The following is a 12,546-nucleotide window of genomic DNA, read 5'->3' as shown; positions in this document are numbered from 1 at the left end:
TTTTTTTTTTCCCCCCCTTTTTTTGTTTTTTTTCCCTTTTTTTTTCTTTTTTTTTTTTTTCTTTTTTTTCTCTCCGTAAAGAATTCCATAGAGATATAAACGTTCTTCGCGCATAAAAAATGACATAGATATATCTTAAGTACGAATGAAAAATATTTTAAGTACGTTTTTATAATTATGAAGAAAAAAAATAAAATTATATTGCAATTACGATTAAAAACTAATTCGTTGCGTAGATATATATATATATATAAAATCTAGTAGGAAAATTATATAAATCGAACGCATATAATCGCGTAAAAATGGGAACATATATACGATGAGAATGATTACCGATTAAAAGTCTCTGCCCATGAATTATAAAAATTCAATAAAAATAATTCGAGTTTTATATTCGCGTATCCTTAGGACTTATTTAAAGATATCTCGTTTATAATCTATACATAGTGCCATCTTTGATTGCCCAGAGACTACGATATCCATCATATAAATCTCATTAAAAAGAAGACCATTTCACGGCTATATAAATGTTATCTTAAGCCTTTAGAAAATAAGTTGTAAAGATTTGAAAACCCTGTGAGTGCTATGCAACTGACTACTTTCATTGCATTTTCCTTTCTTTTTTTTTCATTATTTTGTTCTCTTTTTTTTTTTTTAAACTTTTTGGTTGTATATTTTAGAATGTAAGTCGATGGTATCGCGTTAACCGGTATAAACACGGAGCATTTAATTGCAATGCACTGGTTTAACCGGTATACAATACCCTATTATATAGAAGTATACTCATATAAAATAAAACATATCCAAAAAACGATATACTCATATAAAGTATACGATGCACACACTTCTTTTTATCCTAGGGCAGGATTCTTACTATACAAACTATTACAGTTTCTTATTGAGCATATTTTAGAAATTGTTTAAATCGTTGTAGGAAGTATTTCAATTGTATTGTATTGACTTAATTTCAACTATACGCTAGAATCTAGAATCTCTTATAAAAACTCCCCTTTGCTTTGTTGGGTTCTTTTGATTGTGCGGATTCGCTTTGTAAGAAGACATTATTGTAAAAAGACATAAAGAAAGCCAGAAAGATAAGCGTTATGAATAGGTTCCTTTTAATGTGATTTCTGAACCTTGGAAGTTAAAAGATAATCCTCTCTTTCTTTCGATTCAATACACATTTCATGCCATGCATTTCATCTCAATGCTTTAAAAAAGCATTGAGATTAATCAACTAGATACTTGCGTATAGTGTAAATAGTCATGATGCCCCAATTATAAATTTCTACCATGAATACTCTTACTGGTTTTGTTTGGAATTCCTAGGAACTTCAAATTTTCCGCTCTCTTCCCAAACAATGTTGCTACGTTCAAGCTTCCTATAAAAACGATAAAATTACAAAAAAAATTAACATAGTAACAATGATATAATTCCATTAACTATATATGCTACTCACATCGGGAAACAAAAAGTGTTCACGAGTAGGTTGCGGTTGTTCAAAGGGAGAGCTGCTCATATATCCAGGCGAAGGGGACTCGCTTTTCTCAAGTACTGGGGTAATATTTGCGTAATTGGCTGATGGTGTCGTCAACGTTCTTCCTTGCTCGACAAGAATACTTCTGTCAATCTTGTAATACTCTTTTCCACTGCGAGGACGAAGCGTCGTTGCAACTGCTCTGCCACCCAGTCTGAAAAACCGAGTAAAAGATCGAGTATTCTTCTACTTCTTCTTCTTCTTCTTCTTCTTCTTAATGACCTCTTCTTAGTCAGTGTTTCTTCACGATACGAAAAGGGTGGAAGCTTTAAGAATACGTTAATTACATTCTTTACACGAGCATCTTACCTCAGACTGTCCGGCGTATCGGATGACGAGTGAGAGGATAACGACAACGTCTCGATATAATCTGACATATCAGATGTACCGCTACTCGTGCTTCGCGAGTCGATATAAGGGGTATTAGACACTTCCCCTGGACTATTGAAGCCTTTCGTTGCCTTGGGTAAACATGTCGGAATGTCAGCTTCTGCTGAAGAGGATTTCGTAGGGATTTTGATTTTCTGAAATTGAAAGGACAACTCTCGAAGTGGATCACTGGATTTTGATTTTCTTGGTAAACTGCTGTGATAACACGTAGGCGGTGAACTTTTTCTATAAACAGACAACACATTCTGCTTCCTCGTCGACGTCGAAGCGGTCAATGATAATTCGAACTCCACGAATTCTGCCGTTCTATGACTAAGAGATCCGGTAGAAACACCTGAATCGTTACTACTAGAAGAGTCTCTGTTATGACCAGTTTTGGATGGAACGGAAGAGGAGCGTCGAATTTTTATGAACGATGGTTGGGGCGAGGTTACCGATATTTGTCCATTATCTTGGTTAATCTTGACTTCTGAATTAACGCATGGAGAATGCGTTTCTCCTCTTACCAGAGAGGCTTTGTCCGCTTCGCTGGAACATTTATGAATGGTCAACGTCGAAGGGAACGTATGATTCTCATCATCCAAATAATGAGCAGATTCTGCAGAATAAGATCGTTTTCTTAACAGTAAACCAATGTTTCCATTTGATTCTGTCGAACCATTTCCGTCCAAGTAACGACGTCTAAGATACGGGCTGGACAACATCGCCGAACCTGGAACACGAAACTCGGAATCGGATCTCTTTTTGCCGCTTTCCGACAAAGCGGAACCTGATAATGCAGGATTGCTCGAACTCTTTATACCGCTGCAAATTCTGGACAAAATCTCTTTCGAACAAGCATTGTGCGCTGGTTGCATCGGTAAATAGCCAGGGAACGGTTTCTTTGGCGTTTGCTTTTCAGGATCCATAACTAAATAATCGTTTTCGCTATCTTTAACGTGGCCACACTTCTGGCATATTTTGGACGAATCTTCTGTGGGCGGTTCAGGTGTGTCGTCCTTAATTTGATCGGAAAATTTTTCTATTTCTTCTTGTGATATTCCACTCTTCGCCAAAAGGTCTTTACTGTTTTCGTAATGCTCGAGGGATTGGGTGAAATCTATATTCGCGTAATTCGCCTGTTTAGACTCAGGTTGCGTGTCGATAACAGGTTCAACGTTCTCATAATTGTTGGTTCTGGTTTCTGGACATTCGCAATTATCCTTGTTCTTATCTTCCACGTTCTCCGATTTCTTGACCCGTTTCGCTGTTGCGTAAATCGCAATCTCTCCGCTTGCGTTAACCACAGGCATTTTCCCTTCTCCAGAAAGTTTCACAGGATGCACAGCAACCCCGGTTGGTTCAATTCCTGCACCTCTTCTACAATATGGCAGTACGAAACCAGCCCAACTCATCACATTTTGGCAGGGACATCCGGAGGATCTGGGAGATTGAACGGTGAGCTTGGCCGGACAACCGCATTGCTGCAACACTACAGCTTGAGGTGTTTGCGGTGTATCGTAATTAGGATAAGTTTTTGGCAGTGCTAGGCATTCTTTGATTTTCCTTGGCGTGTCATAATACTGATCCGGTTGAGAATTCTGTTCCAACACCATATGATGGCCCAAAATCGTCTTGGGTACGTCGTAATTTTCGTAAGGACCAGCAGCAGCGGGTGTGTTTCGCAGGACCAATTGCTGCTTACGCGAGTGAACGCAAACTTGTTCATTTGGCAATGGCATGGGAGGTTTCTTAACCTTTTTTGTGGCAGTGCTTTGGGACGGTTTCGGAGGTCTCGGCGGCAATGCGCTAGGACTTGGCGACACGCGTTGAACGCTCGATTGTTGCTGCGAATTCTTCGAATTTTGCGAACAATGACATTCCATTTGTTGTGAACTGGAATAATCACTGTCATGACTGCTACTACTGTACGAGGATAATGACAATCGATCGAGCGTGCGTGGTTGCAAGTGACATCCTAAATTATTCATAGTTCCTGCCGGACTGCTTATACTGCTTGCTCCGGTCGTAGTGGCTAAAGTCGAGGATTTCGAGACAGTTCCTAGCTTGCTTATACAACTAGCACATCGTTCGAGAGCGGATGTTCCTTGACGAGTGAGAGAACAGCTGCGCCATTCTCCCGGCTGATCAGGCAATTCCGACACGGAGACAGTGTCTCTGCTACTATAATCCCTGTCAAGTTCAGTTTGTTGCCTACTCTCGGTAGACGACCAATAGGGCGAGCTCTCGTTCTTGCAGCTGTCGCACTGCTCTTCATACGTGGACGAGTAAACAGCCGAGGGGAAGAAATCGCTAGCCCTCGTTTCCGATCGGGAGAATTGACGGCGCGGGCTTTCCTGCGCTATCTGCTCTCTGCTCATTGGTCGTTTTTTCGTCAGCTTCCCTTCCGCCGCTAATTGCAGCATCTTTACAATATCTTCTCCTTGATCCGTTATTAGTACGTGAAGACCTTCCCCTCGACCGCATCTCGAACCACCCTCGAAGCAAAATCGTCCTTCCACCACGCCGTATCGTCGAAGATGCGCGATTTCCCAAATACCAACTAATCTGGGAGGTATTCCGACTGTGATACAGAAACGACGATCCTGAATATGTAAATGAGCTGGGCCATTTGTTAGTTTCGCTTTCGATGGAACTGTGGAAATTAGGATCAGGAACTGTTGATCTGTGGAAATAAGATGATTTGAGTTAAGTGGAAAATGTTTAAAAAAGTCATGATTTATTTTTAATTAATTTTTTTCAACGAAAATGCATACCTTCGCCCAAATTGTTAGAGATTTTCACTTGCCATTGTATCAATCGTTCTCTGGTGTCGAAAGCCAAAACAACCGTCACATCTTGGCATATTATAGCTATTGTGTTTGATTCCTTATCAAGAGTGAAACCACTCTCTACACCGAGGAAATGTTGCAAGCTTAATGAAGCTTTTGTTTGGCCTTGTTTATATCGATCCTTGCTATCTCCGTAAAGTTGTAAATGAAGACAATCTACAAATGAGTACGACGTCTTCTATATAACTGTGCGTTGTTTAAAATAAACAAAAAAACGTTAAAAATGTTTTTGCGAAAATATTTTTAAATAAACATTTTGATAAAGTTTTCTGATATTTCACGCTTTAAGTGACTAATTTAACACTTATAGGCAGATGTAGAAATGCAGTAAATCCTATGTTAGCCCCTTCTATGTACTCTTAACTAATTCTTCCTAAAGAAAATTTATGAGCTACTGGTGTCCCTAAGTTTTAAAATATCCTTAACTTACAAGGGCCAGGTATTAATGGTTATTGCCAGAAGCAAAGCTCTTCTTGGAAATTTTTTTTGTTTCTCCAGCTAGTCAATCTGTAACAGATGTGCCAGCTGCCACCCTAGGATAGGGACACAGGGAGGAATTCTTTATGCTGATAACAAGTAAGGAAATTCTTTTAGATAGGATTAGAATTGTGATAGGAAATAGAATTGTTATTATTTTTTAGAGTCACTTTGTAACAATTTCTTATCTTCTTTTTACAGGTGTAGTTTAAATATTAACTTTTTTTTTTATCAATATTGATAAGATTAAAAGAAGTCATTCTTAAAATGCATATGAATAGTTCATTGTAAAGAATATATATATTGAATATTATACAAAGAAAAAAGCGTCCTTATATCTTTAAATAATAAATAATACCAAAAAGAGAGATATGTAAAATGTGCAACATTTCCTGTTTGTTATCTACATCTCTAATGAAATTTCATATATTTTCTTTTGTTTTAGTGATAATGTTTTATACTTTTGTTTATAATGTAATAAAATAATTTTTATTATATATATTTTTAAAACCTACTTTTATAAGTAAAGATAAAGTTTATTTAAAAAAATAATTTTACCTGCAACTGGTGATAATTTTCTCATGACACACCATCTTGATTTCCACTGTAATGCAAATAAATAATTTTTGAATAAATATTAAAAAATTTTGCAGAACTTTGATATTAGCTTAATAATTATATTAAATTGATGAATTTCATAATGTATCACTGAACATTACTAATAACTTTAGTAATATAACATTAATAATAACAAATAATACAAAGATTTGATTATACATAAATATCTCATATAATAATGTTTATTGTCTTATGTTTATATGCCTAATGTTACATGCCTTATGTTTATATAGATTTATTATGCATAAAAACATTATACGTATGTAATACACGTTTGCTTGAATCCATTTGAACCCTCTATACCCCTATGATAAAAATAAAAGAATTTCCTACCCTTTCCCATCTGAATAACTTCTTTGGTACCCCAATGTAAATAAAAGAAAATGAACTAGCTTTTTATGGCTTTATGACTCTTCATTTCTTTTCACATTAAATACTTCCTTAAGCTTTCAACAACTACTTCATAGTTATAATGTTCATTGAAATCATATCATGATATCTTAATTTGATTTTTTGCTCATGTTAAATAGAAATTAAGCATTGCATTGAAATTTTTATGGTTTTAAAAAAATAAATATTTGATATTGACACAAGTTTATTAAAATAATTAAGTTTCTAATCATTCATGAAACACTGTATTCTTGAACATTAAATATCTAATAACTATATGTTAAATGTATATAATATATATAATTAATTAAATATATATAAGATTAAAAATTATTTTTATAACATTATAATTTTCAGCATGTTATTATAATTTATAATATATGTTGATGAAAGAAATGAAATTTAATCATATATAATTTGAATTTGAATTTTCATATTTTTCATTGATTCAATAAAAGGTTGTATACATATGTATATATATTTTACAAGTAGTACACGAGTATTTGACGAGAGCATTAGCGCAAGATCCTTACATTATTATGTAATTTTTTTTATTGAAATCATTGTATTTAAGCAATTTTAAAATAATTAAATATAAAAATGAATTTGAATTGAATTATGATTCATTAGAATGATCTTCCAAATATAGAATATAGAATACTGCGTAATATTTTATCATTATATAGATTCACGAGATAAATTAAATTATGTTATATTGACAAATAATGAATTAAAGAATTAATATTCATCGGACACTATGATCGTAAATGTAAAGATGTAACTAATTAAGAAAAAATTTAAACAGAAGTACTTACTTTTTTGCCATCGCGAAATTTGACGTTTCCCTCGATAATACAATTGTTATCCACCATTGTAGAAGACTGCTACTACTGCACTGCTTTTAGGTGTTTTTCTCATCACTATATGAAAGCATTCGGTTTACTTAACGCTGCATATCGAGACACTATAAAACACCTTAGGATACTATGAACAACAAAACTTTCTGATGCACAATCTTTTTCTTATTAAACATCAACGACAATTCTCTTTTACGAATCACGCGGCAAAATCCATACTTCGAACCGATGGTACTGAGCATCCATCTTGACAATCTTAACTTGCTGCGTGTACTGCTGCGGTCCTGCTCCCTTTCGAAAGCGTATTCTGCACATTATCCATTCCCCTGCACTTTAGTCCAATGGCGTAGCACTATCTTTTTTACTTTAACAGACTTTCTTCGTAAGCGCCACTGGAACTAAAGCTCTCGTTTACAATGAAAAACTATAAAACCGGATAGTTTACCGATTTCATACTATTAATTTAAATTTTAGAAAGTCAAATTTAAAAAATTAAAAAGTATATTGTACTTTTTATTTTGTCTCAATATAAAATTAAATCAAAGAGATTTCATTATTGAGATTTTGAATAATTTATATAAAATTGAATTTTAGAAACAATTATCAGAATTATTAGAAACAATAATATAAGTATTAAAATATTAAGTTTTATTACATATTTTTTTATTACTATGAAAATTTTTACTAAAATTATATAATTTTGCAAGGATTTATAAAAAAAAATTGACAATGTAAATAATAGTTTTGAATTTTCCGCAAAATTTGCTCGATAATGGCGACATAAGAAATCAATTCATCTATTTATTATCATAGTTTATGGTTTATGGATTTATCATGTGTTCACAGGAAAACTTAACCTGAATCAATATTTTAATTTCTTTATGATGAATACACCAATATTGACAAAACAACAACAAAGACACTCATTGTCAGCAAAAAAAGGATCGGCCAAAGGATTACGAAATGTCTTAGCACAACCTCAAGATCATTATTGGTATGATAATTTTAATTCAAATGTTTTTATAAATAAGTATAAAATTAATTAATAAATTTTATTTTTAATTAATAAATTTATTATCTTATAATAATTTTTTTATAACAACTATAATAATTATATGTTATTATAGGCCAATTGTAGATTTAGAAAAATATCCACTATTAGAAGAACTTTTGAACAAGTAAGTTGAAACAATTTTAAAGAATAAAGATAAATAGTCATATAAATTAATATTTTTTATAATAAATATATATATAGATTAATGCCAGCTATAAAGCGACCATCTCATTCAATTCCATGGTCACAACTTAGGCATATGAAAAAAACAGAACGTGTACAAGCTAAAAAAGAAGCACTTCAAAAAGATGAAAATATATCAAATTCAGAGCTAATGTAAGTATTTTGAAACATCAATGTATATTTTTTTGATATATATAAATTTTAAAAATTTGAAACTTTTTAGAAATTCTGTGATCTTAGGCATAAATGCTATCACAAGATCTTTAGAGAAAAATAATGTTTGTTGTATTTTAATGGATGCAAATATTTCACCACCACTTTTAATAAAGCATATTATTCATATGGCACAAAATAAAAAAGTGCCTTTATTATTATTATCTAAATTAAAATCTATAACGTTACACACTATAGGATTTGCATCTGCTGCATATGCCTTAAAGGTAAAGGTATTTGAAATGTACAAGTAACATTAATCTAATTTTATTTTATTTGTATAATTTCAATTGCAGAATATTGTGATGGAATCTATAGATCATCATTTTCATCCTTTATATGTAACAATATATGATATTTTTAAGGATATACCTCTACCAAAGAATAGACTTCAATTATTCCAAGACATTGAAACATCAGAACAAATCACTTTAGATGAAGAAAACAAAATAGATGTTCAAAATGAACTTCAGATTGATTCTTCAGAGCAAAATAAATTTACAATATCTACAGATGTATATTTGTATAGATCTTCACGTAAAGAAAGAGTATTTATTCCACCTAAATCAAAAGAAAATTCCACACAGGAATCCAAAGATACAGAACAAAATGATTTTATTTCTGTAACTAATTATGATTCTGATGAGTTTGATACAAACATTAAGAAAAATACAAGATATATCAATATTTGTGAAAAAAAGCATTCAAAAAATAGGAAAGATTTTACAAAAATAAATAATGTAACTTCAAATATTAAATATTTACCTTTAAAAGTTAAACGTTTACAAGGTAATATTAATCGCATAAAATCTACAAAAGTAAATAAAAAAAGGCAATAATATAAAAAAAATTATAATTAAAGAATTTTTTATTGTACATGTCAATAAATATTGAATATATAAATACAATTTTTATTTCATTAAATTAATAAATCTTATACATACATATGCATATAGTATATGTTATTTATAATAAAACTATTTTTTATATATATAAATATATACAAAAACTGCATTTTTCACATAACTCAATTAGCAATTTTAATTTTTTATTTTTTATAACAAAAATGTTTTTATTCTTATTAATTATTTAAAATATAAACAAATTTATTATTATTACTATTAATTATATTCTGGCCAAAAAAGCCTCAAAGTCTTAGTATTGTTATGTTATTTATTATTTATATTTGATTATGTACTATAATAAGTCAGTCTTTTGTACATATCAAATCCACATAAAAACATGTGTTTTCCATTTGTTTATAGAAATTATATATACTTTATATATAGAATTTTATAAAATATTATAATTAAAGATACAAAGAATATTTATTTCACATATATTTAATACCTAAGAAACTATAATATCACACAGGCAATGTAGAATTTACAGAAGATTTGAACATTCTTGTAAAAAACATTAGACCTTTTGTTCCTCCTGGTATATGACTTACTAAGAACGATATCATAGCTATTAATTGCAAAACAGCACACAGTACTGTTAATGGTGTAGATTGTAAATGAAGAGCACAATAAAGTGTTCCTATTAAAGTTGCAAAATAGGATATACTAAAGCACCTTCTTTCAGCAGTAAATAATGATTTTAAATAACTCAATGGACCCAAAAGAAAGCAAAAGCTATAAGAATTAATTTAATATAAGTTATTTTTTGTATAATTATATTTTTATTCGTAAATTTACCTTGATAAGAAGAAAACACTTCCTAAGGTGTACAAAAGTGCAAACTTTCGCGCTTTTAATAACAAAACCGGAATATAAATCGCCGATAGACAGAAGCAAAGTACACCCATAGAAAAGCACGCAACAAATGCTATTAGCCTTTGTATTCTTGTCTGTCAAAAAAAAAACGAAATTTGTGATGTTTTTAAAAATATTTAGTAGTTAGGTTACTATATTAACAACAAGATATATATACGAACCATACTAGGACAACATTCTTTTTGTGCTCCTTGAATCCATCCTGTTTCTTCTTTGTCTTCTTCACCTTTTCCAAACCATTTTCCAATATTTGTTTTTGGTATTGTCACCGCAGGTACGGTAATTTTAAATTGTTTCTCATTTTTGCTGCTAAGAAGATATTCATTTAGTTCTTTGTTAAGATCGGCCATTTTGACACGTCGTCATACTTTATGTTTACACGATTATATACAAATTACAAACAATAATTTTCATAAATTATTTTTCTTTATAATATTTATTAAATACTATTCTGAAAATGTGATATATTTTCATAATATAGAATAAAGAAAAAAAAAATATATATATATACATATATAATACTACAGCCATAGATTAAATAAGGAATAGATAGCATTCAATAATTTTCAAATAATTTAGAAGCTATATAAAAAATATATTTTACATATATTTATTTTTATATATCTTTTTAAATTTTTATATGTTATATAATATATATAATATGTCAGTAATCATAATAATATATATATTAGATATACAGAGTAATTTGATAATTGGTAATATAATCGAACAGAAAATAATTATATGTATAAAAAATTGCATTAAATAATTAGTTTATTCTATTTCCTATCTAGATATTAACTGCATTTGCATATTCTGACAAAATATATTTTACAGCAGAAAATGTTCAACATTTAATATATTTTTTATGTCTTATGTTTCGAAAAACTATTATTTATCGATATCTATATTTTTTATAATAAAGATTAAAACATATTGTTTTAAAAGAAGAATGATAAAAGTACGTTCAATTTGTTTTGTACCTCATCTGTAAAGATTTCTTCAAAACTAGAATAAAGTAAAGTAAAAATTGATTTTATCTCTTGAATATTTCTAAAAAATATTTTTGATATTTAAAAGATGGCATAAATTCGTAATTCTTTGTATAAACATATATAAATATATCAAATTCTAATATAATTAGAAAAAATAATTAGAAAAAATAATTAATAAAAATATTGAAAAAAATAATTCGATAGAAAATGATACACGAAATTTTTCCAAATTCAAAAATTTTTGCTGAATTTTGCTTGATTTTAATGATTAAAAAAATATAATTAAATAGAAAATGATATGCGAAAATTTCTTAGTATTTTTAAATTTTAACTGCGAAATATTATTTTCTATAAAAAAATATTGAACAATATAATTGAATTAAAAAAAATGATAAAAAAATAATTTTAAATTATTTTAATTATTTTTTAAGTTAATAACAAATAGGGAAATTGATTGAAAAACAACTTAATCTGTTGTGAGTTTTCAAACTTACATTTATTTAAACAAATCAACATTGACCTCATATTTACGGGTTGTATACTGCATTTGTTGCACAGGTAATGCATCACTCTATTACGCAAGATCTATGTCGCGTCCTGCAACGCGTGGCATCATTTTGGGATTATTTGACAAAAAATCAAATATTGGGGACGGGGGAGACTGAGTATCGACAGTACTCTAATTAGGACTAGAGAAATTCGACTAGAAAAAAATGAGCGGTTGATCGTGCTCGCGTAATGTAATAATAATAATAATAATAAATAATATTCAATAATAATGATCGTGATAATAAAGCTAATAATACTCACAATAATGATAATACTTCTCGGAGTTATAATAAATACGATAATAATATATCAGCAATAATAATAAGCACAACGTAACAATAATCAGGGACATAAATAATATAAATAACAAATTGATCACATTCGAATACAGTACACACTACGAACCATTTCTTTTAACAGGTTCATTATCATTTCGCATTTTTTTTTGTCATTTAATGATTTTATCGCTATATACGTACTGATCACGGTCACTCGATCTCTCGATTATACGATACATGGAATGAGACTGCTAATTATTCAACACGAAGGCTCCTAAAATCATTTTCATATCGCGAAATTAATCATTTATTTTTGTCAGAATTAAAGTACTTATTAATTACATCGTCGGGTATGTAATGTACGTGTGTATGCGTTAATACGCGCATATTTGTGT

The 12,546-nt window shown here is 30.2% G+C and overlaps 2 protein-coding genes across 3 annotated transcripts; both read right to left on the bottom strand.

Moving 5' to 3' along the window:
* Positions 1-68: 68 nt before the first annotated feature.
* Positions 69-7,459, bottom strand: LOC102678071. 2 transcript variants are annotated; one of them, XM_006616268.2, is made up of 6 exons: positions 7,056-7,459; positions 5,795-5,840; positions 4,685-4,915; positions 1,848-4,593; positions 1,461-1,692; positions 69-1,382 (listed from the first exon to the last, which is right to left on the bottom strand). In XM_006616268.2, exons 2-6 carry the CDS (start codon positions 5,817-5,819, stop codon positions 1,374-1,376), a joined length of 3,243 nt encoding a protein of 1,080 aa, XP_006616331.1. In that variant the 5' UTR covers positions 5,820-5,840; positions 7,056-7,459; the 3' UTR covers positions 69-1,373. The 2 variants fall into 2 exon arrangements, with proteins under 2 accessions (XP_006616331.1, XP_006616330.1); XM_006616267.2 differs by having other exon boundaries at positions 7,060-7,458.
* Positions 7,460-9,860: 2,401 nt separating this feature from the next.
* Positions 9,861-10,740, bottom strand: LOC102678446 (protein transport protein SFT2). Its single transcript, XM_006616270.2, has 3 exons — positions 10,491-10,740; positions 10,252-10,403; positions 9,861-10,188 (listed from the first exon to the last, which is right to left on the bottom strand). The coding sequence occupies exons 1-3, from the start codon at positions 10,677-10,679 to the stop codon at positions 9,918-9,920; spliced, it is 612 nt and encodes a 203-aa protein (XP_006616333.1). The 5' UTR covers positions 10,680-10,740; the 3' UTR covers positions 9,861-9,917.
* Positions 10,741-12,546: the final 1,806 nt, after the last annotated feature.

The sequence above is a fragment of the Apis dorsata genome, unplaced genomic scaffold, assembly GCF_000469605.1.
Source record: "Apis dorsata unplaced genomic scaffold, Apis dorsata 1.3 scaffold_256, whole genome shotgun sequence".
Classification (NCBI taxonomy): Eukaryota; Metazoa; Arthropoda; class Insecta; order Hymenoptera; family Apidae; genus Apis; species Apis dorsata.
This window is presented reverse-complemented; position numbering and strand designations above follow the sequence as displayed.

Excerpts from the sequence above, each read along its gene's own strand:
- LOC102678071 (XM_006616267.2), bottom strand. The coding sequence starts at position 7,116 with ATGGTGGATAACAATTGTATTATCGAGGGAAACGTCAAATTTCGCGAT. Across the intron at positions 5,841-7,059 it reads AATTTCGCGATGGCAAAAAA|TGGAAATCAAGATGGTGTGT; the intron begins GTAAGTACTTCT and ends TTTGCATTACAG. Across the intron at positions 4,916-5,794 it reads AAAATTATCACCAGTTGCAG|ATTGTCTTCATTTACAACTT; the intron begins GTAAAATTATTT and ends ACTCATTTGTAG.
- LOC102678446 (XM_006616270.2), bottom strand. The coding sequence starts at position 10,679 with ATGGCCGATCTTAACAAAGAACTAAATGAATATCTTCTTAGCAGCAAA. Across the intron at positions 10,404-10,490 it reads AAGAATGTTGTCCTAGTATG|ACAAGAATACAAAGGCTAAT; the intron begins GTTCGTATATAT and ends TTTTTTTGACAG. Across the intron at positions 10,189-10,251 it reads AGTGTTTTCTTCTTATCAAG|CTTTTGCTTTCTTTTGGGTC; the intron begins GTAAATTTACGA and ends TAATTCTTATAG.